Source organism: Neophocaena asiaeorientalis, unplaced genomic scaffold, assembly GCF_003031525.2.
Source record: "Neophocaena asiaeorientalis asiaeorientalis breed wild unplaced genomic scaffold, Neophocaena_asiaeorientalis_V1.1 scaffold59, whole genome shotgun sequence".
In the NCBI taxonomy this organism is placed as follows: Eukaryota; Metazoa; Chordata; class Mammalia; order Artiodactyla; family Phocoenidae; genus Neophocaena; species Neophocaena asiaeorientalis.
Window position 1 is genome coordinate 11633774 of NW_020174268.1, and position 27614 is coordinate 11661387.

Genomic DNA, 27614 nt, shown 5'->3' on the forward strand with positions numbered 1-27614 from the left:
CCTTACTACGGTGGAACAGAGCCTGCCCCCCGCCCTCCCAAAAACGGACTGAGCGCCTCCCATACAATTGCATGTTCTTCGCCTTGCCGCGCGGGGGCGCTGTGGGCGGCGCGGGCTCCCGGGTCGTGGCTGGGTCTGGCCGCGGCGGCGCTGTGGGCGGCGGGCGCCCGGCTGGCGCGGTCTCTCTGCGGGTGGGAGGCGGGGCTGCGCGGCCGCACTTCCGCGTGTGTGTAGGCGCCGGATAGGGCGGGCGGCTTCGCCGGCATGGAGGATGGTTCCTCTCCTGCTGCAGCTGGCGGTGCTCGGCGCGGCGCTGGCGGCTGTAGCCCTGATTCTGGTGAGGAGAGGGGTTGGGGACCGACGCGGGCCTGGGCTCACTGCTCTCCGGGAGACTCGGGCCCCAGGCATCCTCTCCTCCGCGCTGCCGGCTCTTGGGCACCATACTTCCTCTGAGCCTTGACCCCAGAATTTCCTCTGCTAGAATTTCACACCCCCTTTCTTCCGTTCTTTATGTTTACTTTAGAGCTTTATAGCCCTGCGTGCCCAGAGCCTAGTACTTGTGTTTACTGGGACATGCCCACCCTGTCTTATGTCACTCCCTGGTCCCCGGACTGTGCCCACCCGCCCTCTGAGCCCCGACCTCTCCAGGATTTCCTCCCGGGTCTGCAATCGCTGTAGTTCTGGCCCCATCGGGAAGGTCTTGAGCCCCCAGAAAGTGTGTGCTTTCTAGACACTCCCTTTCCTGGTGTAGTTAAGCAAATAGAAAGTGTTGACAGCACTGACAAGAGCCGTCTGTTACAGATTGGATAAGTCAGCGGATCAGGAAGACCCACTAGGGACATAGGAAGACCAAGATAGACAAGGCCTAGTGTTATCATACGCCTGGGGGTCGTTATGTCCTAGAATTCAACACCCTAAGCTTGCTGCCTCTAGAAGAGACAGTACAGGGGAATTCAAACTACGATTTTCTTTGCCATTACTGTGGAAACACGGAAACATTGTAACACTTGCTGATCCATAGGTAATAGGAAATTTGTTAAGTGAATTTTCTCCCATATAATTGGAATGGGCCTGCCTCTAGTTTGTAAATGGAGCGTTTTCCGCTTCCTTGACGTTAAGGTTAGCAGCCTAGATAGCATTGCCAGGAAGGACACTTTGCCATCTGACCAGAATGTATGGCTTAAAAGTAGTGTAGATAGAGAAAAAGTGGTGTATCCTGACTTCTTTAGGGTTTGTGTCTGGGTGAGAGAGGAGTCCTCTCTTTCCCTTAGTAGTATATGGAGATTTGGGGGGGAGGGAGGTTTCAGGTTTTGGGTTGGGCAGAGCTTGACAGAATCCTAGACTGAATCTGCCTTGTGTTGACTGTGTTGCACAGATTTAAATGTGTACGTTATGAGATTGTACTGGAAGTATTTGGTCCTATTAGCCGGAACTGGTTATAAAAGCTGTTATTTATTGAGTACTTACAGTATGTTGGGTATTGTATTCAGCATTCAACAGGGATTATCTCGTTTGATCTTTAAAACAGTGCTGACAGAAATGTTATCATTAGCTTCCTTTGACTGGTGAGGAAGCTGATGAGCTGGTATGCAAATGTCGCCCAACTAGTGGAACTTTGTTTTTTTTTTTCAATGAATATATATGTATATGTGTGTATATATACACACATACACACACACACACACACACACACACACATACATACATGTATCTCCCCACTGTCTCCTCACCCCACTTCCTTTCTGAATTACTTTTGAAGCAAATTCAAGGCATAACATTTTATCCGTAAATCTTAAGCATTTATCTCCGAAGATAGGACCCCCTTTTTAAAATAAAACCACAATAAGGTTATTGCAGATTTTTTTTAACATTGTTCAGTGATTTCAAATACTGCATCAGTTCACATGCCTCATGTATGTGTTAGTAAATTGGTTTGTTCCATTCAGTATTCACACACACTTAGCACTCGATTGGTATGTCTCAAGTCTCTTAAACTATAACAATTTCTCCTCCCTTTTTTTCCTTTTCTTTAATAAGCGGTCATTTGTCCTGTAGAATTTCTCACAGTCTGGATTTTACTAATTTTATCCCTTAAGTGACTTTTAACATCTTACTCTGTCCCCTGAATTTCCTGTAAACTGCTAGTTACATCTAGAGATGTGATGAAATGCATGTTTGTTTTAATCAAAAGAAGTGTGTGAGTGATGCTGATTACTTCCTTTTGTGTCGTATCAGGAGGTGTGTTAATCTCTGATTTTCTTTGGTATTAAGAGGGATTCTTGGGTTCAGGAGTTGTTAGCTTGACCCACCGATTATAAAGTGTGTCGTTAACCTAATGGTTTAGCAGTCATTGATGATCACTGCCTAAATCCAGTATTTCACTGTGGGTTGCAAAGTGGAATATTCTGACTGTATCATTCCTTCTTCATGTATTACCTGGAATTTTATAATGAAAAAAATTTCATCCTCAGCTATTCGATAACGCTGAAATATCTTTCATATATAAAAGGTAAGATAAAAGGCAAGTTTTCAAAATAATGAGATGGTTCCCTGGCATCTTACAAAGGTGACTAATATTTTATATTTAGTATCATTATGAATCCGTGATATAAAATTTTTCATGTGTTTTAATACATTGCATTAATTATTCTTTTTGATGCTTAAAATTTCCCCCTCACAGGCCAATGGGAGCCTGTCAAGTTGGCTACTTTGTCATGATTGTTGGTAGCCTCCTTGCTTTCCCGTCTCTGACCACCATTGTACATTTCCTGGTCTGGACCTGAATCAGCCATTCCTCTTAGGAACACTGGCTACTTTTAGTAGGAAATTGAATTTAGAAACCACAATCTGGACACTAGGGGTGCAGAGCAGGAACTCTTTAGCCACTAGTCTGGATACTGCCCTCATATACTAATCAGAAGCATATTCAATTTCAGTATGTGCCCAATAGAATATTATAAATGGTCACTGGAGTACAAATGAGTAGCATTCCAAAAGTTGGTAGGTTGATTGTTTTGAAAGCAGAAAGTATACCAGTGGAAACAGTGTTACAAAGAATGGTTGTTTCCAGGGCTAGGTCCCCACTGAATATGGAAGGGGGTTATATAATGTTAGCAGTGGGATGGTGCCTACAGCCTATAAGTTTGATACCTGACTCCAAAAAATAGTGTATTCTGAATTCAAATCTGGGATAAGTATCAAGAATATATTCTTAAGCACTACTGATCCCTACTCTGGGGGTTGGGGGACTCTTCCCTTCCTACGCTGGGTCAGCCTGGTCTCAGATGGGAGGTCTGCCCTCACCCACAAGCTCTACCTGCAGTGTGTCCTCGATCACATAGGCTCCAAGTGGGATGGGGCCTCGCTGTGTGTGTACCAGGGATTGGGAGTTCAGGGCATCTCAGAGTAGATGGCACTTCTGTAATGACTGTTCCCTTTTAGATCTGGGGTGACAGAGGCTGGGGAATGACAAGTGAGAGGAGACAAAGAGCCTCCTAGAGCATTAGGGAAAATGCTTAGTTAGGGGAAAAAAGGACAATAATAATCAGTTCAAAAATAGGGAACTGACTGGTTTAAATTTTGAAGTCACCTCCAGACCATTGTTAATGGACTAAAACAGTAAATATTTCACCTCAGGGTGAAAAAATCATGTAAATGATGTATTCTAATGTAGCAAATGTTTAAAAAGGTCAACATAACACAATTTCTTACTAACATATCTGCCTTTAGATTTCCTTTGTTGCATTTATAACTGCTACAGAGATGCCACACCTGCATCGACATGAAGATGAGAAGTTCTTCTTAAATGCCAGAGTCCAGAGGGAAGCCTTACCCAGCATACGGGACTCGCCTACCAAGCAGCTTTCTGTGGTCGTGCCTTCATACAATGAAGAAAAACGGTGTAAGCCCTACTCGATTTTTTTGGTAAGGGGTAATTTGGGAAGAAAAGGACATTTAAAGTATGGACTTTGCCAGAACATTGATACCTGTGGGCTATGGAGAGTGCACAGTTGGTAGTTGTCGTTCAGAAGAGAAAGAATGAGTGTTAGCAGCCGCATCAGGTCTAGGGCTGAAGTGTTCTAGAGGAGTGATGAGCAGGAGGTGAACAGAAGACAGACATTCCAGGTGGAAATGGCCACTGGGGGGCAGTCCAGGAGGGACTTGTTAGGTTATTCAGGCATTTTCCATATGCAAACTGTTCTGGGACTGGGAAAGTTATTTTCAAAAGCAATTTTTAATATATATTTTTTTCTTTAAGTGCCTGTAATGATGGATGAAGCTCTGGGCTATCTAGAGGAGAGACAGGTATTGTGTTTTCTCGTCCGGTATGGGGTCTAATTAAAAGTAGAGCAGGTCATCAAGCTGTGGACCCCAGGCTAGATCCACTGTGAGAGGCAGTGCCATCCGTTCTCGGGCCATCGTGGTCCTGGCCTCTGTGCTCAGCGTGTTGTCAGCCGTCAGCCACTTGCAGGCAAGCCTGACAGCACACTCCCTCCAGAGCAAACAGGAAAGCTGATGTTCCTCTTACGGACTCTCCCTCCCCCCTTTGATCCTCTCTTGCCTGATGATATACTTAAAATTGAGTGGTAGTGTGTCTGCAGACTTTGTATGACAGCACAATGCTGTTTTTGCTTTTGTGACTTTTTTTTTTTTTTTTACTTTTGTGATTTTTTTTTTTTTGCGGTACGCGGGCCTCTCACCGTTGTGGCCTCTCCCGTTGTGGGGCACAGGCTCCGGACGTGCAGGCTCAGCGGCCATGGCTCACAGGCCCAGCCGCTCCACGGCATGTGGGATCTTCCCGGACCGGGGCACGAACCCGTGTCCCCTGCATCGGCAGGCAGACTCTCAACCACTGCGCCACCAGGGAAGCCCCTTTTGTGACTTTTTAAGTAAGATGTTTATTTAAAAAAGACCCATAACTAGAGTGAAATCATTTTGTATGTCTTTATTATTCTGAAGAGTCCCCCCTCATTTATTTTCCTCTGCTTTCTCTGCATAAAGAGAAGAAAAGTAGCATGTGCCCCTCTTTTGTATCCGCTGCCATTGGAATCTCTTGGGAGAGTTTAAGAAAATAAGTAAGATTTATGGCTGTTTCTTTTTTTTAGAAAACTCCTTGTTTTGATTTACTTTGTTTTAGGTTTTTTTGTGTAAAGGGAAAAGAGAAGATTCATCGAAAGAGGGAAAAAAAGAGGAAGAGGACTGAGCCCTTATTATATTTGAGCTTCTGCCTCTTCTATTATATGTAATCTGCACACCAGCCACGTGGACTAGGTTGTGTTATTTTTTTTGCGAGAAAATAGGCCCAAAATGCTAACTTGCCCGAGGTCATAAAGCTAAGAAGTGGCACAGCCACGTGGAACCTGCACACCTGACTTCAGACCTCATGGCTTTGCCTTGTATACCTCATAGCCTCTGAGTGGTGCTCAGGAGGGCAGCCAGGGGAGCACGGGAGGCCCATGGAGACTTGGTCTGTGTTCACCTTCAACTCCCTCCCAGTCTCTGATCTCCTTTCTGTCCTTGGCCTTTTTCCTTTATGTGCTTTGTGCACTTATATTTATGTTCATATTTATACACTTCAACACTAAAACAATTGTTTCTTTTTTTAAATTTTTTTTATTGAAGTAGAGCTGATTTACAGTGCTGTGCCAATCTCCGCTGTACGGCAAAGTGACTCAGTTATACACATGTAGACATCCTTTTTTTAATATTCTTTTTGATTATGGCTTATCACAGGATATTGAATATAGTTCCCTGTGCTGTACATTGGGACCTTGTTGTTTATCCATTCTAAATGTAATAGTTTGCATCTACCACCCCCAAACTCCCAGTCCATCCCACCCCCCCACCACCACCTTTGGCAACCACAAGTCTGTCCTCTATGTCTATGAGTCTGTTTCTGTTCTGTAGATAAGTTCATTTGTGCCATATTTTAGATTCCACATATAAGTGATATCATATGGTATTTGTCTTTCTCTTTCTGACTTACTTCACTTAGTATAATAATCTCTAGTTGCATTCATGTTGCTGCAAATGGCATTATTTCATTCTTTTTTATGACTAATATTCCATTGTATATATATACCACATCTTCTTTATCCATTCATCTGTTGATGGACATTTAGGTTGTTTCCATGTTTTGGCTATTGTGAACAGTGATGCTGTGAACATAGGGGTGCATATATCTTTTTGAATTATAGTTTTGTCCGGGTGTATTCCCAGGAGTGGGATTGCTGGATCCTATGGTAATTCTGTTTTTAGTTTCCTGAGGAACCTTCATACTGTTTTTCATAGTGGCTGTATCAACTGACATTCCCACCAACTGTGTAAAAGGGTTCCCTCTTCACACCCTCTCCAGCATTTATTTGTAGACTTTATAATGATGGCCATTCTGACTGGTATGAGGTGGTACCTCACTGCAGTTTTGATTTGCATTTCTCTAATAATTAGTGATGTTGAGCATCTTTTCATGTGCCTACTGGCCATCTGTATGTCTGCTTTGGAGAAAGTCTGTTAAGGTCTTCTGCACATTTTTCAATTGGGTTATTTGTAAAACAGTTGTTTCTTAACTTCCTTACAACTTTATTAGAAATCTTGATGGCAGTCACGCCAAATTGTGGTATTTTATCTTTGCTTCTTGCAGAAACAAGATCCTACATTCACTTATGAAGTAATAGTAGTTGATGATGGCAGCAAAGATGAGACTTCAAAAGTAAGTAAACTTGCTTTTAGAATTGCCAACAGATGGAATAATTTGCAAATGTAAAATCATATTTCCGCTCGTCAGAGAACCCTAAAGGTGTGCCAGATACTCTCCATTTAACATAAGTGGGTAGTAGAAAAAGCAGAGAGATTTCATATATGGGAAGCTGGAAAATATACCTGCCTTTCCACTGCTCCTTGAGACCAGGGAAGCTTGGAAGGTCACCAAATAGGGAGAGAGTACACATAACAACAGTTCACCTTGGCCCCTGGGGAACCCTCTTTGCCCACCAATTTATGGTTCCTTTTATTCTAAGCATAATTCTTTTCTCTATGCTCCACCTTAAATTATGGTTTCTAAAGTAGTCATGCAAATAGGAAGACACCTTCATATCCTCCCCTGGGGATTGGGTATGTCCTTTGGCCTACCCCACGGTCCCTTCTAGATTGCCCCATGGGGTGACAGTATCTTAGGGTTTATCCTCTCTCCTTCCTGCATTCCTAGACCTGTAACTGCTGGGCCCTGGTGCACTAATCCTGCAGTAGTACATCTATTAAATCTTGTCAGTGATCCTGATAAATTACTCTCCAAACATCAAAGTATTTTTGTTATTATGACTACTTCACATTTTGTTTTTTGACACTCATGTTTCTATAATAAAAGATTCACTTACGGTGCTATTAATATTCCTGTTAAATGGCAACATAACAGATCTTAAATATACAGGGGAATATCTGTTCACCTGATTATTCATCAGTTATGATTTTGGTCAACTCCAGCTGTGCAGGAAGTGCTGGACACTGGCTGGACCCCACAGATACACGCGCCTGCCCCCTGGTATAAGGAGCCCCCAGGACAGTCAGGCAGCATGGCTCCAATTTCTGTAATGCAGGTAAAAATGGAGCCAAAGAGAAAGATGCTGAAAAGAATTTGAGAGAAAGAGAAGTGACTTTTGAACTAAACCTCTAAGGGTGATAATGACTAGGAACATGGAGGATAGTATATTCAAATTGAAAAAAATATATAAGGTAAACAAAGGCATAGAGGCCTGAAAGTATTGGTGGATCTGTGTTAGGAAGAGTAGGTGCTGCACTTGGAATAGTATGACTTGAAAGATGAACACAAACTGTCCCACAGGTTATTAGTATGTGAAGGGAGTGGTGTAGAAAGTCAGCATCAGGCATCTACTGCTGAGATGACAGAGCAGCCTCAGCCCAGCTGAGAAGAAGCAGCTTTTCCTGAAGAGTATTTCCTTCAAGGCCTTTTGCCATGTGAGTCTCAGGCTGCTCTCTGGAAGGATCCAAGAGGGAGAGGTTCGCACTTGTTCCCAAGGTTGGGAGAAACAGAAAACTTGAAATCATAGTTTGTAAAATTTTTTTTTTTTTAAAAGAAAAAGAAACTCTTTTCCCCTGAGTATTTATTATCTTCCCGTAACACGTTTCACTCTCCGAGGGGTCTGGGAAAAAATTTAGATATAGTTCTTGTTCTTAAGGAATTTTAAACTAAGGGGTAAAATTTATGCCAAAGTACAGAATAAGAGAGTATTGCATTTGTGCAGAGATATTTATTATACCCTCAAATAACATAAGATGCCAGAAAGGTAAGCATTCCATGTGAGCTGAATTCACAAATGGTGAGCAAGTGTCAGCTGCTGCCGTGTTCTGCAGGGCATACTGTGAAGTGTCAGTGTCTGTATAAGCCAAGCAGGTGGGCCTCAGTGGTGTTTGCTTCCTTCAAAGCCAGATCACGTCCCCTTTAGAAAGAGCCCTCATCCTCGCCTGGTCAAGTGCCTTTCAGTGCACTCAGCTGCATGCCCAGTGACTTCATCTTCCTGGTTTGGGTCTTATGATGACTATCATGCTTTCTGCCACCCCAGAATAAACATCAGCAACTCAGATAAATGTTCTCTGAATAGACATTTCTTGAGCCATTAACATGAGTCAAGGAGTAGGACTGGTGCTAAAATACAAAGATGGAGCCCTGCCTCTGCCTCCAAGGACTTCACATCCAATACTGGAGACACGCTCCAGAGAAATAGAGCACAATGTGTTCGATATTTTCATCAGTTAGAAAGTGTCTCATGGGGGGAGCTTATGTAACAGAAGGTGTTTGATTATCTCATACGCCAGAAGGTCTGGACATTGTTGTTTCAGCATTTGGACAGTGTCAAGTGGCTGGATCCACGTCTTTTCAGTTACCACACACTCCCTCATCATCAAATGGGCACAGCTCCAAATATCACTGATCCTGAGGCAGTTGAGACAGTCAGGACATTAAGAATTCTCTTGTGTGCCTCTCTCCTTTTATAACCAGGAATAAAAATCTTCACAAGAAGCTCCCACCCTCCAGCAGACCTCCCCTAGAGTCCATGAGCCAGAACTTTGGTGACATGGCCACCTTTGCCTGCAAGAGGGGCTGGGAAAGTATAAATACATGGTAAAGAGGATTTGGACCAATAATGATTCATCTCCTAGGACTGCACACACTGTCACTATGCAGACTGGGGCCAAAGGAGCAAGGAAGGAGGTGGTGTTTGTTGGGTAAGCAGCTAACAGTGCCACCACAGTCCTGTAATAAGAGTATGTACAAAGCACGGTGGCTACTCTTGTTCACTGAGATTAATCAATTCCAGGCTGTGTGTCAGGCACTAAAATATTAATGCTTGGGACTTCCCTGGTGGCACAGTGGTTAAGAATCCACCTGTCAATGCAGGGGACACAGGGATCGCCCTGGTCCAGGAAGATCCCACATGCCGCAGAGCAACTAAGCCCGTGAGCCGCAACTATTGAGCCCACGCGCTCTAGGGCCCGCATGCCACAACTACTGAGCCCACACGCCTAGAGCCTATGCTCTGCGACAAGAGAAGCCACTGCAGTGAGAAGTCTGCACACCGCAACAAGAGTAGCAACAAGCCTGCGCGCAGCAACCAAGATCCAAAGCAGCCAAAAAAAAAAAAATATATATATATATATATACACATATATATATATATATATACATATATATTAATCCTTGGCTTTAAGTAGCTCATAGCCAAGTGGGGAGGGGCTACACTACAGTTCATTACTAAATGAGTGGTGCAGAGTGATTTATAGCAAATATAGATCACTGTTCCATGACTTTGATTATTAATAATAATGAAGTCAGGAAAATTTCAGGCATCCCAGAGTCTTGAGCCTGTTCCTAGTGGGAAGGCTCTACAGATCTACAGATGAGAGATCTATCTGATCTACAGATGAGAGAAGTAACAGTTGAATGGGAAAATGCATTAGGAATACTTACTAGAATTATACTTTTTCCCTGGGGAAGGTGACGATGGGCGTGGAAGCTAGGAAGAAGAAATGGTGTTTGAGCTGAGTCTGAAGACAGGAGTGCAAACACCAGATAAGAATAGCTTCACAGGGGTTTCCCTGGTGATGCAGTAATCAAGAATCCACCTGCCAATGCATGGGACACAGGTTCGAGCCCTGGTCCAGGAAGATCCCACATGCCACGGAACAGCTAAGCCCGTGCACCACCACTACTGAGCCTGTGCTCTAGAGCCTGTGAGCCACAGCTACTGAAGCCCGCATGCCTAGAGCCTGTGCTCCGCAACAAGAGAGGCCACCACAATGAGAAGCCCGTGCACCGCAACAAAGAGTAGCCCCCGCTCACCACAGCTAGAGAAAGGCCACACGCAGCAATGGAGACCCAATGCAGCCAAAAATAAATAAATAAAAATTAAAAAAAAATAACTTCACAACTGCCTATGGAAATGAGCCTCAGAGGCAAGGGGTGATGAAGAGGTTCTGCGGAGGGTGATGTGGAAAAGCAAAGGGCATGAGCCACACCCCAATGGCTTGAAGTCTAAATGAGGGACAAAGAGATGTTGATAGGAAATACAGATCACCATTTCATGACTTGGATACTAGATCAAAGAGTAATGGCAGTCGCTTAAGATAATAGTGAAGTCAAAGGAAAATGTTTAAGATGCTGGAGTTTTGAGCATATTAGAGGCTGAGGACCCAGAAAAGAGGAAGAGATTGAAGATTCAGAAGAGGACAGATCGTGGATGATTATCTGCTGAGAGCCAGGAATTCGAGTGAGAAGATTTGGGGAAAATGGTCTAGGATACAAACAGCTTCTCTGGGGCATAAGGTCAGTTGCTGACAAGTAAACAGGTCATTAGGCAGTATTGGGAGCCCAATCATAAATGTGTACTGGGGCTTCCCTGGTGGCGCAGTGGTTGAGAGTCCACCTGCCGATGCAGGGGACACAGGTTCGTGCCCCGGTCCGGGAAGATCCCACATGCTGCGGAGCGGCTAGGCCCGTGAGCCATGGCTGCTGAGCCTGCGTGTCCGGAGCCTGTGCTCTGCAACGGGAGAGGCCGCGACAGTGAGAGGCCCGCATAACACACACGCAAAAAAATGTGTACCAGTCAATTAGAGCATGGGTTTTATTTTTACTTTTTCTAGCAGCTTGGTAGCCTAGGCAAAAAAGTCAAGAGAATGAGAGATGGCCACTGCCTGTTCTGGTGTTTCCTCTGCAGGAAAGTGAATTGTGACTTCGACCTAGTAGGTCAGTGTCGGATCTTGGCACCAGGAATCCAACAACTCCTCTCGGCCACCAAAATGTGCGGTGGGTATAATCTAGTCACAAGGAGAGGGCAATTAGAATAGCAGTGTTTAAGCCAAAATCAGAGACCCAGTTTATATTGCTGTCTTGGAATTCAAATTTATTTTATTCTGACTTTTATATAATTTGACAGGTAGCTTTTAAATATTGCCAGAAATATGGAAGTGACAAAGTTCGAGTGATAACGCTGGTGAAGAATCGTGGGAAAGGCGGCGCTATTAGGATGGTAATACCTAATTTCAACATTTTTATTTGAAATCTAAAGGTATTTTGAATAACCTCTTTTGCAGATTACAGTACATGTATGTCCTACAGCCAGCTAGTTAAATACTAGTCTTTCAAATTAGTGGTAAATTGCTTTTAATAATAACTTCATGCATATATGTACATATAATATCAAATTAAAAAATACCATGCCATATCTATAACATACTGGGTGACTCAGGAAAATGTTTATCTTATTCAAAGTTGAAAACATTGCCCTCTGTCTCTTATGTGTCTTTGACATAGTTACCAGATAATAAGATTCCATGATTTTTTGCAGTTTACAAAATGCTTTCATGTATTGAGTTTTACCTGTATGAAGGTGCTATGCAAAACATGGTAGTGTGAACTAAGATAAATCTGGGACTTCCCTGGTGGTCCAGTGGTTAGGACTCCATGCTTCCACTGCAGGGGTCTGGGAACTAGGATCCCCAAAAACTGCACAGTATGACTGAAAAAAAAAGATAAATCTGATATGGTCACTCCTGATGTAATTTACAGTCTAATACAAAAAGTGATTGTACTTATGAGAGAGGCACAGATGAGGTACAGTAGAAGTTCCAGGAAAGAAGAGGTTACTTTCAGCAGAGGCATATCAGGTAGGAATCAAGATACACTGAAAAAGATCTAAAAGCAAGATATGTGAAAGAAAATCCAAACAACAGTGCCTTAAATGATGTAGAGGTTAATTAATTTATTTTGTGCCTCCAAAAGAAGTCTAGATGTAGGCAGTGCAGGGCTCATTCAACAACTCCATGTCCTCAGGAACCCAGCTTGGACCTTTTCGCTCCCTCTTCCTCCTGCCCACCTGCATACAAAGTGACTGCGGGAGCACCAGCCATTACCTCCTCATTCCAGACAGGAAGGGCAGAGGGCAAAAGACGCACGCCAGTTAGTTTGCCCCTTCTAAGGAACTTTCCCAGAAGCTCCACCCAGTGACTGGCCAGAACAGGGTCACGGAGCCGCCCCTATTTCCAAGGAAGGCTGAGAGATGTTTTTTCTGACATTTTCATTCTCGGCCAAATCAGGGTTTCATTTGTAAGGAAGAAGAAAAGAATAGGTATTAGGTAGGTAACTAGCAACCTTGGGCACATGAGTAAAATAGCAAACTTCACAAAAGATATGTCCCTGAAGCCAGGCCTCCAATGATGGTGAACACTGGCTTCCACTTGCTGACTGATTATTCTGAGCTGGACAGCAAAAATTTACCACTTCAACATAATTATCACATTTAAACCTCCTCACATCATCTCAGTTAGTTAGGTCCTATTATTTTGATTATATAGATGAGGAAATTGAGGCATAGATAGGTAAAGTGACTTACTCAAGGTCACATAGATATTAAGGCAAGATTTGGATTGGGTTGATTTAACCATGAAATCGTGCTCTTCACCTCCCTGATCCCATATGGAGAAAGATTTGAGAGAAGAGCATGCCAGTCAGCAGAACAAGAAAAGACAGAAGTAGGAACTCTTGGGGTATGTACTAGAAGCAGTGAGTTTTCTCTGACAGGGTCACAGGATATGCAGAAAGGAGAAAAAGAAAATAAGATTGATGCAATGTCATCATGGGCTTTAAATGCACCCATTCATTTATTTATTCAGCCCACATCTGAGTGCTCACTAAGTGCCACGTACTTCATTAGAGATGCCAAGATGAAAGATACCTGTCCTGTCCGTAGGGTATCATAGTTCACTAGTGTTATAAATGCTCCAGTATAAATGCTCTGGGAGGAGCAGCAAAGACTTCCCACAGGAGATAAATTCTGGATGGACTCTTGAAGGAGGATTAGGAATTCTCTAGGCAAAATTCGAGGCAGGGAGCTTGCAGAGGAGAACATGAACAAAGACACAACAAAGGAACTTCTAGTGGTACATGAGGCTTGACTTTAGAGATACGCTGGAGGGTTATGTGGGTGTAGATCACAGACTTTAGGCTAGGTAGGGGCTGCTAGACTTTCACCATTGACAGAGTGACAGCAGCCAGCGCAGTGGTGTAGGCAAGGTACCATGAATATTTGGATTATGATGGTGACACAACAGAGGAAGAGGAAAAGACGAATATGAGAGGTATGCAAAGTGAGGTAGAATTGTCAGGTGATCGGAGAGAGCAGTGAGTTACCAGTAAGTAGCCTTGGGTACCTGAGAGGGGGAGGATGTCGTTAGAGAAGAGGTGAAACACTGGAAGAGGAGCTGGTTTAAGAGACAATACGTTTAGTTGAGTTTGAGCCATACTGAGTTTGAGATGCCAAGTAGTGGTATCCAGAATAGCCTGGTGGAGAGGGTGTGAGAGTCATCCACATGTATCAGCTGAGAGTTGAAGCCATTCAGTTGGCAAGGAAGAGGGTATAGAAGAAAAGGAGGGCCAAGAACCAAGCCTTGGGGCAAAGAGGCACATGAGGAAGAAGAAAAATCAGAAAGAACAGAGGGGAGAGGGTGTGACTGAATGGACAACAGTGGGAGCAGCTAACTTAGACTCTTTCCAAGAAGTCTGGCAGTGAAGTGGAGGCCATCCAGATAGGATGGGAGAGTAGCAGGCATTCAAAAGCCCCCTTTAGAAAAAGCGATGAGGTGGCTGAAACAAGTTTGAGGGCGAAGGCAATTTTCCATTAATATTGTGTAACAGCCTACAGTTCAGCCTTATCATGTATCATTGAAATAGTCCTTTATTGTTTTTTTTTATTTCAAACATACAGCTACAGATTTTGTGCCTTGTAATGTTTACTCTTTTCCAAAACTTGATAAAGTTTATAGATTAAATATAACATTTTTATTTCTGCTTTTTTACCCATATTCTAACAGATATGATAAAGAAAATTATAGATACTAATTAGCCTTATACTATACAATAATTGGTCAAATTTCTGTCTAGATTTGTATACATACATCTTATCTATAGCCACACTGCTGAGTGACATCAAAGCTGTATTCTGTATCAAACCATAAATATATTTACACTTAAGACACACTGTATTCACTCACATGCACCATGAAATTAAGAGTTGATGCATAAATCACTTTTTGGCCTTTTGGCTAAGATCAAGTGAAGAGTTGATGCATAGTTTATTTCTGGGTGAAATATACACTCGTAGAGCCATATTCTGCCCAAAAGACCAATCAATTCAAAATTGAATGGCATAATTTAGCTAAGTGTCAGATGCCTCAGATAACAAAATAACATTTGAATATATCCATACTTTCTAAATTTTAGTGACATTCCACATTTATTTATTCAACAATTAATTTAAGATACTTTAGATTCCATAATAAAAGATACTGAAGATCTATCATGTTATGATGCATGTCATAGCAAAGCTATCTATGTTTTGTTCTTCATATGCTGCTGTAAGGAACCCCTGATCCCTTTTATGCAGCATAATCCATATACAATACAGATATAATATTTATGATAGGTATTTTACATTTTTATTCTTACTGATGCAGCATATCTTTAACTTATCCAAATCTATTTTCTTATCTTGATATTTTCCAAGGTATTAATAGTATGACTTCACAAAGTTTTAAAAATCATGAAATAGACATTAGCTACTTTTGGAAAGATCTTATCAATGTAATTTGCATTCAGTGAACTACGGCTTCTTTCTGCCATTTCATACCTAATATTTAATTCTTGGATATTTTAAGTACAAACTCGTATGTCACCGAATTTAACCTTGATTTTAAGCAACTTTCTTTTCTTTGAAATTTTTAAATCCAGGGTGTATTCAGTTCTCGAGGAAAAAAGATCCTTATGGCAGATGCTGATGGAGCCACAAAGTTTCCAGATATTGAGAAATTAGAAAAAGGACTGAATGATCTACAGCCTTGGCCTGTGAGTATAAGAATATAGTTTAAACAATATTCATTAAAGAATAGAGGGGGTCTAAAGTAAAGTTAAAATGATATTTACCTGTAAGTTAAACAATTGGGAGATTTTTTTTTTTTTGGTGTGAAATTCCTGTATACAGTCCCACAGAAGAGCTAATATTTTATTATAAACATTTGCTGATTTTCTGAGATTCACTTGACAATTACTTATTTAATATTCTGTCCGTCTCTCTCAATTTTAAATTGCTTTACTTCTACCAGAGTTTTAATATTTATCATGCATATTTAGCTAAGTCTTTTATTTAAAAGCATAGACTGAGACTTCTGGGTAAAGATGTGAAATGAAACTGGATCACCAGACTCTTGTTTTTGATGAAACAAACAAAAACAAAACACAAGCAGCAATCTCTCAAAAAAAGATTATGTGTAAGTTCGTGCCATAACTTCAGAAAGTGGAGGTTGACTTTCACTCAGTATAATACATTTGACTTTCATCCAAATTGCTATGTATATCAGCAATTTGTTCCTTTTAATCACTAAGTAATATTCCATTGTATGGGTGTACCACATTTTCTTTATCCGTCCAGCTGTTGAAGGACATTTGGACTGTTTTCCAGCATTTGGCAATTATGAATAAAGCCAGTATCAACATTAGTTTAAAAAAAAAAAGTAGAGGTTGAGGAAAGAAAGAAAATCTTGGTGCCATTCCCACCTCTTAAAAGCCATTTAGAGAAAGAAGATGAATTTTTCAAATTCTGAGCGTTTTTAAAAATATTCCCAATCTAGAAAGAATCAGACTTCAAGAATGAGTTAGCACCCATAGACAACCGTATCCCAGGATTCTAGCAGAAGCGGAAATTGCTAGGGCTCGCCATTGTCCTGGCCTCATACTGGGTTTGGGTTCATCACAGATCCACATGATTGGATCCATTCCTCAGAGGAGTGTACCCTTGTCCTTGTACAGGGCACGACAAAATCTCACAACAGCAAGGAACCCAGATAACCCAGGAAAGCTACATAGAGCTTTAGGGTGCTCCCCGCCACCACCAAGTATAATCCTCAGGCCTTGAGACTCTAGTTCAGAAGGGAAAAATAGGTATCACGAAAGGTAGAAGTTTATCAAGGAGAATTCACCTATACTGTACAAGAGCTACCTATGTTAATCATGACAAAATGAAAAGAAATAAATGGCAGCTACACCAACATATTACTACAGAAAAAGAATTAAAGAAAGTTTCATACAAAAGGAAGATAAACCCCATCTGAAAGCCAGTGTAATCCAAGGAAAAGGATAAAATTACATAAGAGTATTTTTGCTAAAGAAATAGTACTTAATGAAAGTAAGAATTCAGCAACACAGGCAATTTGAAGGTGAGATGACAATTGCAGATTTAAGAAAACAAATTGAGGGCCAAAATAAGATCAATAAATGGAACTATCCATGAATGAAATAGACCAAATTTAAACCTAATTATTATATTTGTTAAAATATTATTATATATTTGTTAAAATAATCCCTGATCATTCAAAAAGTAAACAGTTTAAAACACCACACATAGAAAACCTATTAAAGCAAAATATCCAAAACCCAGAAAATTTAATAATAATTACAAAAATTCATCTCATATTTCTCTTCCTAGGAATAAATATCTATTTAATTTCATAGTTTGTGAAATATTGTTTCTTCCTCCACCATCACCCACTCCCATTTGTTTTTTCAAGATACTAAATAAATTAACTAATATCACTCTTAAAAGAATTAGTTTTGCAAATATCCCTTTTACCTGTGCTATTCAAAGCAGTAGCCATTTGTGGCTATTTAAGTCAATTAAAATTAAATAAAATTTTACCTCTTCAGTCTCACTGACCACATTGCAAATACATGTGGTTAGTAGCTACCTTATTGGCTGACACAGATGTAGAGCATGTCCAAAATCAAAGTGATTTTGGACAGTGAAATTATTAAATTATTATTGGATATGTTACATGTTCACTCTTACTAAAAAAAGTATGTCTTTTTTCATCTCTTAGTAAATCATGATAAGCTAAAAGAAAAGTCCAACTGGTGAAATTCTTGGGTTTGATATCCTAGTTCTCTCCAGAGAATCTATGGAGACTTGATATATTTCTCCCACCTTATTTCTCTACCTTGGGGACCCAAGAGTGGGAGGGAGAGTGGAAGGTGTCAGATTGTTAGCTGCCTATATGTCATTCTGTGGTGGGGCAAAGAAAAGTTAAATGATTCAGCCAAAGTCAGGGGGTGAACCAAACCATACACTGGAAAAAAAATCTGAACCTTCCTCTTGTAAATCCAGGTCCTCTGAAAAGGAAAGGAGTTCTGATGTCATCTTTTTTTCTAATCCTAACCCAATTTACTGCATTGTTACTATAAATGTTGAGTTTTTGTTTTGTTTTTTGTTTTTTTGCGGTATGCGGGCCTCTCACTGCTGTGGCCTCTCCCGTTGTGGAGCACAGGCTCCGGACGTGCGGGCTCAGCGGCCGTGACTTACAGGCCCAGACGCTCCGCAGCATGTGGGATCTTCCCAGACCGGGGCATGAACCCATGTCCCCTGCATCGGCAGGCGGACTCTCAACCACTGCGCCACCAGGGAAGCCCTATGATGTATTTTTAAATCCTCTGGAGCTAGTCCTTCGTCACTCTTAGAATTTTCTCGGCTCTTCTTCGTTCTTTATTTTTCAATATTAACTTCCAGATCAGCTTGTCTAAATCAATGAAAAGTTATTTTTATGTTTTCATTGGTATGGCGTTAAATTTAAAGATTAGCTTAATGAGCATTGCCTTTTCAGTGCTGTCAGTGCATCCTCTCATCCATGGTCATGGCATGCCCTCTGTGGCTGGATTTTTTTGTTTCTTTTGGTTGCATTTATATCTTTATTTAGATCTTGCCACATTCCTTGTAAAGTTTATAGATTTTTCTTATTGATGTTATAAATACTGTCTTCCATTATATCTTCTGATCACTGTTTGTACATATGAAGGCTAAAATATTATATATATATTCATTTTGTGCCCACTCATCTTTTTACATTCTCTTATTGTTTGTAGTAGGTTTTCAGTTGATATTCTTGGGTTTCCATAATGTAATGATTATATATAAAATCATACCATCTACAGATAACCCTTTTCTTTCTAATACTACTACTTTTTCTTATAATTATATTGATACAGTATTTTCAATTAGAAAAATCACTTAAATATATGACTTTTGAAATAATGCATGCCCCTTATATTTAGCCCTGAATAGTGTCATCTTGGTAAATACAATTAGAGTTGTTTAAGTTGTACATATTCTGAATTCCTCAGTAAATCTTTAAAGATATTTAATGTTACTTTTTTAAAAAATAGTTTCTAAAAAATGAGGTATTCACATTGAAAATAAATATTTTTATTAATGATACTTATTTCACTGCTTTTTTCCTCAGGATCAAATGGCTATTGCATGTGGATCTCGAGCTCATTTGGAAAAAGAATCAATTGCTCAGGTGAGGCTTTCATCATGGATCAGTTTTCTCCTTTTTTACATATACATTAGCATGAGATAAGCTTTCGTACTTAATCTCATAAAGATGAGGTTCCTTTCAGAAGAAAGGATTAGCATATTCAGAAATTGATTTTTTTTTTTTTTTCATGAGTATACAGGGAGGATGTAGACTTCACTTTGATTTTGGATACAAGCAGCTCTTTTTTTAAGACACAAAGAGAATCCCCATTCAGTTATTATATAAGGCAAATTTCTCCAAATGATCCATTTTTGAACCTATCAACTTGCCTTTAATTTTTCTCATGTCAGCACACTTAAGTACTATATTTTAAGTTTTATTCAAAGTTTAAATTTGTTTTTAACTGTTCCTCTTAGAAAAGCATTATACCTTCAGATTTGTAAAGTTGTACTGCCTTTTTAGTATATTCAAAAAATTGACTGAAGACATGAACTTCTTCAGGTTGTAATTTACAGATCAGGCTAAGAAGCTGGAGTAACTTTGAGGAAAAAAATATAATAAGGAACTACTTTATGCAGTATTTTTTATTTTAATTATTTTTTCACTTGAAAACGTAGACCTAATGTATCAAGCTCCGTAATTGTCCATTATATTCTTAACAGTTCATCTACTAGATTGGTCAAGTAGATCAAGAATAAAGCCATATTTTCAGTGCAAGGTCAAAATTATCTGGGGTGTTTTGTTTGTTTGTCTGTTTTTTCTTTAATGCATGTTCTTAGGCCAATCCCAGACACTAAGTCAGACTCTAGCCACGGGACCAGGAATGTGCCTTTTTAACAGTTTCCCAGGTCACCCTATGCATACCAGAGTTTGAGAACCAGTGGAATAAAAGATTGAACCTTTCCCTTAGTGATTCTGAAGTAGGACATGAAAATATTCTCATTTTTTCCCCAAGATATACTGATGGCAGACTCATAAAATCCCTTAAGGATTTTGCTCAAATGTGGAAACCTGAACTTTCCTTTTTTGTTTTTGGTTTTTTTTTTTCGCGGTACGCGGGCCTCTCACTGTTGTGGCCTCTCCCGTTGCGGAGCACAGGCTCCGGACGCGTAGGCTCCGCGGCATGTGGGATCTTCCCGGACCAGGGCACGAACCCGTGTCCCCTGCATCAGCAGGCGGACTCTCAACCACTGCACCACCAGGGAAGCCCCTCCTTTTTTTAAGAAATAAATAATTTTAACATCTTCAGCATCTAGTCCAAATGTAACTCTATAACCCTATGGACTGTTATTGGTGTTTCAAAAAGGTTAATCTGTTAACCATAGAGAATCAAACTCCTAGAAATTTAACACTGAAAGAGTTTAGAGATTAGCTAGTCCAACTTCATCACTTTACTGATACACAAGAGATAAGGAAAGAAAAAGTGCATGTGTGAAATGTTCAGCACATTATTTATCATTGTGAAATACTAGAAACTATAAAATACTAAATCCCAACACTAGAAAGTGTACATATTTCCCCTGGACGAAATGTCATGCAGTGATAATATAGATGATAATGGAGACTGTATAATCATGTTGGGAAATACTAAAATATTAGGTTGTATGGAGAAAAAAACAGCATGATATTGTAAATACAGTATAATTGTGTAAAAAACACTTAATGAAAATAGACTGATGTTAATTTAAGGGTTTTGTGAGTAAATTTGGTCCTTTTTTAAAATATATATATAGATAGGGGAAAAGAGGATTATCTACTTGGAAAGGAAAAAGGGTTGGAGAAATAGGAGGCAGTAATTAGGAAGCAGTTGAAGTAATCTAGGCAAGAAATAGTTGGGACCTGTATTGTTGGTGGCAGTAGAAAAGAACTGTGGTTTTTGACTTTGTTTTTAACGGTGCAAATTCTCTCACTTAGAACTTCCATTGGTTGAAAACTCTTTGAATTTTTTTCCAGAATAGTAAGATGAGGCTGTGCTATGGTCTGAACCTTCTTTTACCTAGTGATGCTTTTAACCAGTCATCAAGGGATCTATTCCAGGATCTATGCGTTTATAATTTATGTTGTCATCTATCCATCCATTCCTCCATCTGTAAAACTTAGTTACTGACATAGTGCTTTTGGACCCTACAGAGGCTGCTACTCTAGAAAGAAAGGGTAAACTGGTCCACTGACTAGAGATCAGCAGTTGTCCTCTGCAGATGCTATGTATAACTCCTGCTGAGTAGGCTTGTAGTTCAAGTCCAGGTGATTCTCACAGAACTATACCTGTCTTATAGAAGGTCATCTCCAAGGGGCAACACAACCATCTGCCACGTGTCCAAGAAAGTGTGGCGTGGCCTTCCACTTCTCAGCCATTAGGGTGTTCTCTTAATGTGCCATAGGTAATATAAATCCTGCATGGTGATCGATCTGTGGACAGTGAGAAAATTATAAAAGTATTAATTAACCAAGATAGTAGACAGCAACTTCAGTAGCCTAACTGTGTAGTTTTCATTCTTATCTGTCCTAAATACCTTTACACATATTCTCAGTTAATCTTACCGTCTGTTCTGTTGCTCTCTTGGAAGACAAACATGCATGATACAGCACCATTGGAGTCTTTCAGGCATCCTTAAAAGTGTTCATATGCCCATGTGTTCTCTATAACAGTTAAAACAGTCATGTTTATATTGTCTGGGTATTCTCAAACTTTCATTTTTAAATGATTCAAAATAGAATCCATTACTGTTTGTTTGATCTCTTTAGATTTTTTTTTGAAGAGTCTGCTTAAGTCTTAGGACTTCTTTAACTTCTCTTTTTGAGATAATAAAATTACCAGTCAGCTTTAAATTTCACCTGAATTCCTTGTTTACACTTCATAAACATTAGAGATGATTGTTAATATTAAAGCAGTGAATGTTTTTAAATATCTACTTCAGAAGTTCATATGCTATTCTATGACTTTGTTACCTTCATTTAACTAAATAAGTCTATCCTGTAGTATGTTTTTAGATGTCTTCTAAATTCTAAGATATTTTGCCAAGTTTTAAAAATTAAAGAAAGTTCCAGTTGTTTGTAGATTATATTGTTATGCTTTTCAATATGTTAGAAATGAAATAAGTTAAAGTCCTCACGTGAACTCAACATGTTTCTGTTTTTTAAAAAAATAGCCATTATCCTAAAACAAACAAAAATCTATTAACATCCAAGCAAAAGCAGTCATGAATATTTTCATTTGGTTACTAGTAAGCTCATTTAAATCATGTTAAAAATCATTCAAGGAGAATAGTTTATAGGTATTATTTTTCTACCTTTTTTTTTTTTTTTTTTTTTTGCGGTACGCAGGCCTCTCACTGTTGTGGCCTCTCCCGTTGTGGAGCACAGGCTCCGGACGCGCAGGCCCAGCGGCCATGGCTTACAGGCCCAGCCGCTCCGCGGCACGTGGGATCCTCCCGGACTGGGGCACGAACCCACGTCCCCTGCATCGGCAGGCAGACTCTCAACCACTGCGCCACCAGGGAAGCCCAATTTTTATTTTTCTGTCTTTTGATTTCTGTTTGTTCCTTTCCTAAGCATAAATGCTCTTTTGGAGGTTTAATCTGTCAACCAGTATTTATTGGAAATATTTTAAATGAAAGGCACTGAGCAAGCTGTTGTGAGATTCCCAAAGTATTTTAAGATGAGGTTTCTGCCCTATCTGCTTAGAGAGGTAAGACATACTTACATCAAAACATAACTAACAATTCTAGGTGATCAGTGATAAGTGCTAGAGCTTTTCAAAGAGTTTGTTTTATGTACCCTATAGATAAGTATTTTATTCTTCCTTCCCTTCTTGCCCTATTTAATACACAAGTGAAACTGTGGTCAGGAGGTTAAAGTGAGCTTTCAAGCCTTCTTCCCTTATTAAAAGCTCTTATTAAGTTTCTGTTACTTCCTGTACCAAACACTTGGTTAAAGCCTTTAATATTATCTCATTTAAACTTTACCTTTGTGAGGCAGGCATTTTCATTCTAGATGAGCAAAGTGGGATTTAGAGAGTGGAAGTAACTTGTTCAAGGTCAGCGTGCTAATCTTTTTTGTCTTGTTTTGTTTTTTATCATTTTTTTAAATAAATTTATTTATTTTATTTATTTTTGTTTGCATTGGGTCTCCGTTTCTGCGTACAGGCTTCCTCTAGTTGCGGCGAGTGGGGGCTACTTTTTGTTGTGGTGCACGGGCTTTCTCATGGCTGTGGCTTCTCCTGTTGCGGAGCATGGGCTCTAGGCACGTGGGCTTCAGTAGTTGTGTCACGCAGGCTCAGTAGTTGTGGCGCACGGGCCTAGTTGCTCTGCGGTATGTGGGATCTTCCTGGACCAGGGCCCAAACCCATGTCCCCTGCATTGGCAGGCGGATTCTCAGCCACTGCACCACCAGGTAAGCCCACAGCCTGCTAATTATTAATGGAGCCAGAATTCAAATATAGGCCTGCTCAGCTCCGTGGCTTTTCTCCCATCATTTTTTCACTGTTGAGTCATGATTTTGTTCCATGGTGATAGAAAAAGACATGTGAATGAAGAACAGTACTAAAGATTACAATAATGAAAAAGAAAATCCCAAAGGAGGAAAGGACTTTTATTTAGTAGGATAAGATATTAAATATTCTGCATAGACTTACTGGTTTGCTTATGTGCATATGTAATATATCATTCCATGGGGCTATTACCATAATTATAGAAAACTCTAAGAGATCTTATATATTTTTAATCCTAAATATGAAAGTCTTGAATTCAGTGATAGTTAATGATTTTTTTAAGTTTGCATTGTTTAATGAATAATGGAATTGTGTCATGTATAACGACTAATAACAATAGTGAATTCTCAGATAGGATTAGACTACTTAAGTTTAATATCCAAAGTATTAAAGAACTTTCCTGTTAAAATATATTTAATCAGAAATATCTGTCATAGTTAGAGACACTGGGTTTTTGTTTCAAAGTCCTTTCTACTCTGTGACACTCGGCTGTGCCTCTTCTATCACATCCTCATTAGCTAGGTATCATACTTCAGGTTGAAATCTTAGTGTTTCATTCTTCCAAGATATTCTGGTAACTCACCTTTTTTTGAAACGGAAATGTGTTTGGGGCACAAAATATAAGGTGAATGAGATGTTCTCCTGGCTCAGAGCAGCCCTCCAACTGCTGTGGTACATTTCTGGCGCACTGAAGCCCTGACTCTCACAGGCACTGTGATTCTTCTTGTCTGACTCCACCTCCAGGAAGTGAGTAACTACTTTTCTAGCCTCTGTCCAGCTCCAAGCATTAGGCGTCCTCACAGTTTCTAGAATAGACTTTGCCAGTGCAGCTAATGGAACAATGGCGTTCATGTGTGAGATCTACCCAGTCAATTAAGTATTAAGTTGCAGTTGTCTACAGCCAGGTGTTTTCAATGTCTCCTTTATAGATAAATAGAAAAGTCATTTATATTTTGTCTTTGTTTCAGCGTTCTTACTTCCGTACTCTTCTCATGTATGGGTTCCACTTTCTGGTGTGGTTCCTTTGTGTCAAAGGAATCAGGGACACACAGTGTGGGTTCAAATTATTAACTCGAGAAGCAGCGTCACGGACGTTTTCATCTCTCCACATTGAACGATGGTAGGTTCCTAACCGGAATGTGTCTGGTGTATCTTATACAGCAGTTTCTCCAGGTAATGGGCAGCAGCCCTGTAGTCCCATAATGAACATCCAGGTTTAAACAAAATTGACACTTATATATGTAAACTTAATCTGTACCCTTACAGGTTTGGTTCTTATTTATCTCAAACCAAACATAGGGTATAAAGTTATATATTTACCTTAATTGTAGACAGTATAAATTGAGAGGCTTGAAAACATCCTGTTACCTTAAGCTTCCTTTTTTTCCTTCAAAGAAAAAGCTCAGACATACCAAAGCAGAAGAGGGTACCCACTTTCTCTTCTTTCCTTTCTTTTGCAGGAGTAAGTTCCCTCTCCTGCCTAAGACTAATCCTTGGACCTCTGCATCCCCTTCCACCTTCTAACAACCCAATCCTGTTCACTTACTTTCTCTCCTGTGTATTTAGCCTTTTCTCTCAACCACATCTTTCCCATCAGTTTTTTCAAGTTTAAATTTCTCTTGCCATTAGAAAAACACCCTCTCCATTGACCCCTGCCCCCAGCACCCCTTCAACTCTAGCCCTCTTTCCTTTCACAGTGAACCTTTTCTTGGAAAAGTGGTCCATATTCACTGTCCCCATCTTCTCGCTTCCCACTCACTCCTCACCCATCCTCCCATCTAAACATCTAGTTACCCTCCTATGATTAAATCCAATGGTCATGTTTAAGATGACGACTTACCGTCTCAATGAACCTGTCAGCAGCATTCGGCCTCTCTTTGTCCCAGACCTCGCCTCGGCTCCCAGCCTGTTTAGGGAATAACAGTCACATAGAAGCCTGAAACCTTGGAGTCATTACAGCCTTCCCCACAGCCCCTCCGTATATCCAGCCCATGACCGAGGCCTGTTGTTTTGAGCTTTTATGTCCCTTCATTCCTCTTCATCTTCACCACAATCCAAGACATCAGTTCCTATGCTGCAGTCCAAGGGGACCCTTCAGAAATTAGAAGTGATCAGTCATGCACCTCTTCTGCTTCCCATTGCCTTTCGGTGCCTTCCAAGGCCTTGAGAGGGATACCAATAGGCAGTATCAGTATTGATATTACGGTCTGGCCCACCTGAGTCTCCATGTGCGGATTCTTCCTTCTCACCACCCACTGCCCCTCCGTCAAGGGCTCCTTATCCTTCAGATCTTCGTTAGGACAACCTGCCCTCACTCTCTATACCAGATCAGATACCCCTGATTGTATGCTGCTGCAGTGCCATAAGCCATTCTCGTAGCACCTGTCACATCTGTAGTGTTTTATTTGTGTAATGTTTCTTTTTCTCTATTAAAACATAAGCTCCACAAGAGCAAGAATCCCATCTGATTTTGCTTATTGTATAGCAAAGAGAGTGCCTGGCACATCATAGGTACTCAGTAAATACTGTTGAAAGAATACTTACTGTCAGTACCGGGTTCTGTGTGAATTCTGTTCATGGTGGGAGTCTCCATAATTATTCCAGTAGATGTTCATTTTTATAGTCTCTAACTTTCATGTGTCTATTTGCAAAGATCTGTTATCTCTGCAGAAAGAGATGTCATATAATCTTCCCAAATAACTATAAAGAAACTGTAGTTTCAGAATTAAAATTATCAAACATGTTTTTGAATCTTTCTTTCCTAGATTAAAATTTTTTAAGTAATGTATATTTGGTTTTAAATTCTAGATGCATGTTTCTATTATGTTAAAGAATAAAATATATTGATAGTTAATGGACTCCAAAATCAGAGGATCTTATTTATTAAGAAGCCACTCTAGAAATAAAGTCCTCCCTCTGCATTAGATATTTTTCAGTCAGTTGTTATGTCTCCATCTATGGTCAAAGAGCTAGGTTCTTTGTAGTTCAAAAGGAAGGATTTAAAAATGGAGAACATTAGGGTTAGGGTCGAGACTTAAAAATTATGAAGTTTCCTTATCAGGACTGTTGTTAAGTCAGGATTGTTGTAAGGCAGCATTGTCCAACAGAAATATAATATGAGACACAAATGCAAGCCATATGTGTAATTTTACATTTTCTAGTAGCCACATTAAAAAGTAAAAAGAAAGGTGACATTTATTTTAATACTGTATTGAACACAATATAAATGTAGTCATTTCAGCATGCACTCAGTATGAAAAAAATACTGAGCTATTTTACATGCTTTTCTTTGTACTGTGTCTTCACTCTACAGTACATCTCAATTCGGACTAGCCACATTTCAGTTGCCCAGCAGCCAGCCACATGTGGCTAGTGTATTGGCCAGCACTGTTTCAAGGTTTTATGGGTTTTTTAAGTTAAAAAACATGTTTTTATTTTTTCTTCTTTAAATTTTATGTTCATGTGCATGCCTTTTTAATTTATTTGCAATTTGATTGGCATAATATTGACCTTAAAATTTTAGCCTCTCACATCTCTCTTTAGGGTCCAGTTATGTTTATGTTGTGCCCATAAAGGAGAACCTGATTAGCAGTATACCCTTCACCACAGTTATGTTTCATTGTCTTTATTTAAACATCTCTGTTCCTTCACTTCAATCAAGAAAGACTAAAGAGCAGATTTGTTTTTTCTTATGCAGCATAAGTTTTAGAAACCAAATTGTGCATCCACTCATTTCCATATGTGTCTTCTTAGACGGTTTTTTTAAGAGGACTTGTTCTAAAGATTCACAGAAATTTTTCTCGTAACTTTCAGGGAATCCAAGTCAAGTAGAGTTTCTAGGTATTAAAACACTTCAAGGTATACGCTGTACTGCTGAAGTTAAAAGACTACAGGCATCTCTTTGATTCCGAATTACTTGAGTATGGGTAACGTTAAATGTTAAATATAAATATGTATATAAAATCTCCATCCTCTGAACTCTACCTCACCTAAATTCTTTCCATTTAATGTTAAGGTATAATTTGACCCAATTTATGAATAATTTTTTAAATGGATTCTTTGAAATGTATTTCTAGTGAATTTTTAAAAAATTTTAATCAATGTTATTCATATTTATAATTTAAAGTCATTCCATCAGGCTTATAACAAGAAAACAGTTGTCCTTTGCCCCATCTCCGTCCATCCCCCATTCCTGCTCCCTCACTCTAGTCACTTTCATCTCTTTACTGCTTGTTTGTGGTGTTTGCTTTCACATTGA

The 27614-nt window shown here is 39.9% G+C and overlaps 1 protein-coding gene across 1 annotated transcript in view; it reads left to right on the plus strand.

Moving 5' to 3' along the window:
* Positions 1-203: 203 nt before the first annotated feature.
* The window catches only part of ALG5 (ALG5 dolichyl-phosphate beta-glucosyltransferase), a 33584-nt gene continuing 6173 nt past the window's right edge, over positions 204-27614 (plus strand). Inside the window, exons 1-8 of the mRNA XM_024755543.1 lie at positions 204-337; positions 3730-3901; positions 4259-4305; positions 6641-6709; positions 11448-11540; positions 15296-15409; positions 18850-18909; positions 24325-24476. Coding sequence (XP_024611311.1) covers positions 272-337; positions 3730-3901; positions 4259-4305; positions 6641-6709; positions 11448-11540; positions 15296-15409; positions 18850-18909; positions 24325-24476 — 773 coding nt within the window. The 5' untranslated portion in view covers positions 204-271. The remainder of the gene's footprint in view (positions 338-3729; positions 3902-4258; positions 4306-6640; positions 6710-11447; positions 11541-15295; positions 15410-18849; positions 18910-24324; positions 24477-27614) is intronic.